This window comes from Scardinius erythrophthalmus (assembly GCF_964197995.2).
Source record: "Scardinius erythrophthalmus genome assembly, chromosome: 12".
NCBI classification, from domain to species: Eukaryota; Metazoa; Chordata; class Actinopteri; order Cypriniformes; family Leuciscidae; genus Scardinius; species Scardinius erythrophthalmus.
The window spans coordinates 15,118,086-15,121,656 of record NC_138232.1 but is presented as its reverse complement, the minus strand read 5'-3'; the positions used below and the strand labels follow the sequence as shown (position 1 = coordinate 15,121,656).

The 3,571-nt window shown below is 32.8% G+C and overlaps 1 protein-coding gene across 1 annotated transcript; it reads right to left on the bottom strand.

Moving 5' to 3' along the window:
- Positions 1–1,435: 1,435 nt before the first annotated feature.
- On the bottom strand, positions 1,436–3,158 carry cfap144 (cilia and flagella associated protein 144; the record flags this gene model as incomplete). Its single annotated transcript, XM_081380205.1, has 4 exons — positions 1,436–1,549; positions 2,616–2,719; positions 2,896–2,955; positions 3,029–3,158. 4 exons carry the CDS (start codon positions 3,156–3,158, stop codon positions 1,436–1,438), a joined length of 408 nt encoding a protein of 135 aa, XP_081236331.1.
- Between the last annotated feature and the right edge of the window lie 413 nt (positions 3,159–3,571).

The following is a 3,571-nucleotide window of genomic DNA, read 5'->3' as shown; positions in this document are numbered from 1 at the left end:
GCGTGTCGAAAGGTACAGCCGAATGTTGGGCGCACAACTGTGTCCTCAATCATTCAAACGTCTGTAGACAAAACAGGTATGCAATGTTCACTATACTGTAATACTTACTGTAATGCTATATCTAGTCCTCTTGCATTTTACATTATACTGTAAATATACTTTATAGAGACGTATAACACACATACATATATACAGTATGTATATATATATATATACAGTATGTGTGTATATATATATATATATATATATATATATATATATATATATTATATACATACACACACATACTGTATGTTTATCTCTGTGTGTGTGTGTTACATTTTGTCTCTATAAAGTACAGTATATGTAATGAATAAAGTGGACTACTGAAATATAGCATTATTTGTTACATAATTTGTTGACAGACCAACAGTAAAAATTTAACTGAATCCTGTCCATGCAGTCTTTTGCAATCAATATCTCACATTTTCATCAAAAATGAAATCTTTTTGATGATTTGATGATCATTGTCATCAAAATCGTAGCCATAGTTTACATCTGAAAATACTGACAGAGTACACTGTTATATTGACAACATGACTAAGCATTTTGATTATCTTGTTTGTGAACAATGACACAAGGACTTGTCATTCTGATGGCACTGATATGTTCATTGAGATAAATACTTTTGAGAGATGAACTAAGGATTTTGAGTAAGTTACAGGCTTTTGCAGGTAATCCATTGTGTGTGCTGTTTGTATGAACTGTTTGCACGTAATGGCTTAAACTAATATGTTTAGATAAAACATTAAACTTATTAAGCACTTAATTAAACTTTAATTACTGCTTTAGGTTTTCAAATCTCTTGAAACATTATCTCAAAATATATTTTACAACACACTGAGCATTGAGAAACAAGCAACAAAAATATTACTGTATCTTTATATAAAGGGCTGTATTTCTTTTGGGGGAAGTGAAATAAATCTTGACCTGAGTGGCCGATACTTTAAGTGTAATATGCTACAATAGCCTGTGAATTATGGTCACAGTTATGGATTTTTCTTGTGAAAAAGGCATATTTGCTAAACAAGCTGTGTGAATCCTGTTTCTGTATAATATGACATTATCTATGATCGATTAGTTATGAACAAATCTCTTTTGCTTACTATGCAGAGATTCTGCTAACCAGGAGCAGTTACATTCATAGTGATGAATGGTGGCCATTTGACCCACTTTTACATATCTCCAGATACACGACTGAAATTCTAAACACCCCGGCTGTGTCTTAAGATCGAATGACCTGCCTTGCTAGATGGTAAGAACACATTAGTACTGGTACATTTAGTGTTTATTGTGATAACAAAGAATGCTCACTTTGCAGTGCTCACAGATGCTATCCAGACTTGTTTATTTGCATTAGTGCTATATGGCATCAGGAAAATATAGGCCTAGCCTGTCATCCCAAATTTTTTGTCTGCTCCTTCAACCGCCAGGCAGCATCCATGTATTTAGTGATTTCAGAGTTCTGCCGTGGAAAGTTCAATCTTCTGTCACTGCGATCTGAGACAAGCTGAAGTGTTGCACAAAAGAGCTGATTAGTAGGACGATTATGAAAGATGTTTTCAGTTTTATACTGTACAGCTGATGTTTAAAGTACATACATACATACAGTAATCTTGGATACTATAATATGCAAATTGGGAGTAAATCCACTATGGGGTTTGCAAATGTAAAATAAAGTAAATTACAAAAAACAAACTGGTTACACTTTATATTAGGGTCCAATTCTCACTATTAACTAACTATTAACTACAACTTTTGCCTCAAACTCCTAATTACTGCTTAAGAATAGTTAGTAAGGTAGTTGTTAAGATTAGGTATTGGGTGGGATTAAGGGATGTAGAATAAAGTAATGCAGAATAAGGCATTAATATGTGCTTTCTAAGTACTAATAAACAGTCAATATACTAGTAATATGCAATTATGCATGCTAATAGCAGCTAGATTATGTAGTGAGAATTAGACCCTGAACTAAAGTGTTACCAAGGTTTTTTAGCAGTTAGATGTAGAAGCAAAAGCTGCCCAATTTAGCAGATTTATTAAAATAAGCATTTAAATTTTTTTTAATGCATAGCTTAATAAATAAATATGTAACACTTTACAATCAAGTCCCATTTGTTAATGTTAATTACATATTAACTAACAATGAGCAATACATTTGTTACAGTATTTATTCATCTTTGTTAAAGTTAGTTAATAAAAATACCAGTACAACTGTTCAGTGTTAGTTCATGTTAGCTTAGGTCTATTAAATAATATTAACACATTGACTCATGTTAACAAATGTAAACTAATGTTAACAAATGGAACCATATTTAAAGTGTTACCAATAAATACAACTAAATTGTATCCTAAATGTTAATATAAAATCTAAATATCTTGAGCTGAACAATTAGAGAACATTAATGACTCTTTTTAGATAGGCTAGATAGATAGATAGATAGATAGATAGATAGATAGATAGATAGATAGATAGATAGATAGATAGATAGATAGATAGATAGATAGATAGATAGATAGATAGATAGATAGATAGATAGATAGATAGATAGATAGATAGATAGATAAGAACTTACTAGAGGAGTGGACATCCATCCTATCTCTTGTGATTCAGTCTGAGGGTGAGTATACTTCTTTGCTGGCTCCAGACGGGCCCCGTGTATGGCCTGGAGGAAAGCAGCTATACAAAAAAAATTGTCAATACACTTTACATGTTACGTTTAGAATTTAAGTTTCACGAGTTCCTGTGAATGTATGGTTATATTTTGTGGCTCTAACATAACTAGTTTTGGAGGCAACTAGCTACATTAAATTCTGCTACGTCATATGTACGTTAACGTTAGTTGAAATACTTACGGTCTTCCTCTTCCTTTCTGTAGGTGATGTTGGACATGGGTTTGTCAGTCAAAATGTGCACTGAAAAAACAAAGAGACTCTTTTAAATATTTAGTCAAAGTTAACAGAGAGACGTGTGAAGCTCTGCACTCACGTTTCTTGAAGGGATTGATGTTAAACTCCGTGTACAGCTTCTGGGTTCTCAGCTCCTTCTTTATTGTCTCGACATGAATAGCATTCTGGTGAACTATGTCCACGGGCTCTTTTTCTTTAGATTTTTCCATATTGTCCAAAGTGTTATAAATTATTTTTCAGTTGCTAATGTTTGCTCCGAATCACTTCCAGCAACTTCCCTCCTCTCTAAGAATTGTGTTGCTTAGCAACTGTAAATAAAGCGCTAAAATGCTATAATATGTTTTCTCCACACGAGGACGCTCAAACCCCAGCAATTAGCTTGCAACAGAAATTCATATGGTTGTATTTTCTGTCCTAATGTATTTCAAAGGTAGCCTATGTAAAGCAGTTATTATATTACTCCAACAGGGACCATTATCTACTTGTGATTGAAAAAAAAAATATTTTTTATGTAAACTGCTGTTTAATGTGCAACATTTGTTGCAGTATAAGAACCAAGAATATACCAAATTAATGTGAAACACAGACGCGCTACGCTATTACACTACGTAAAAAAAACTCG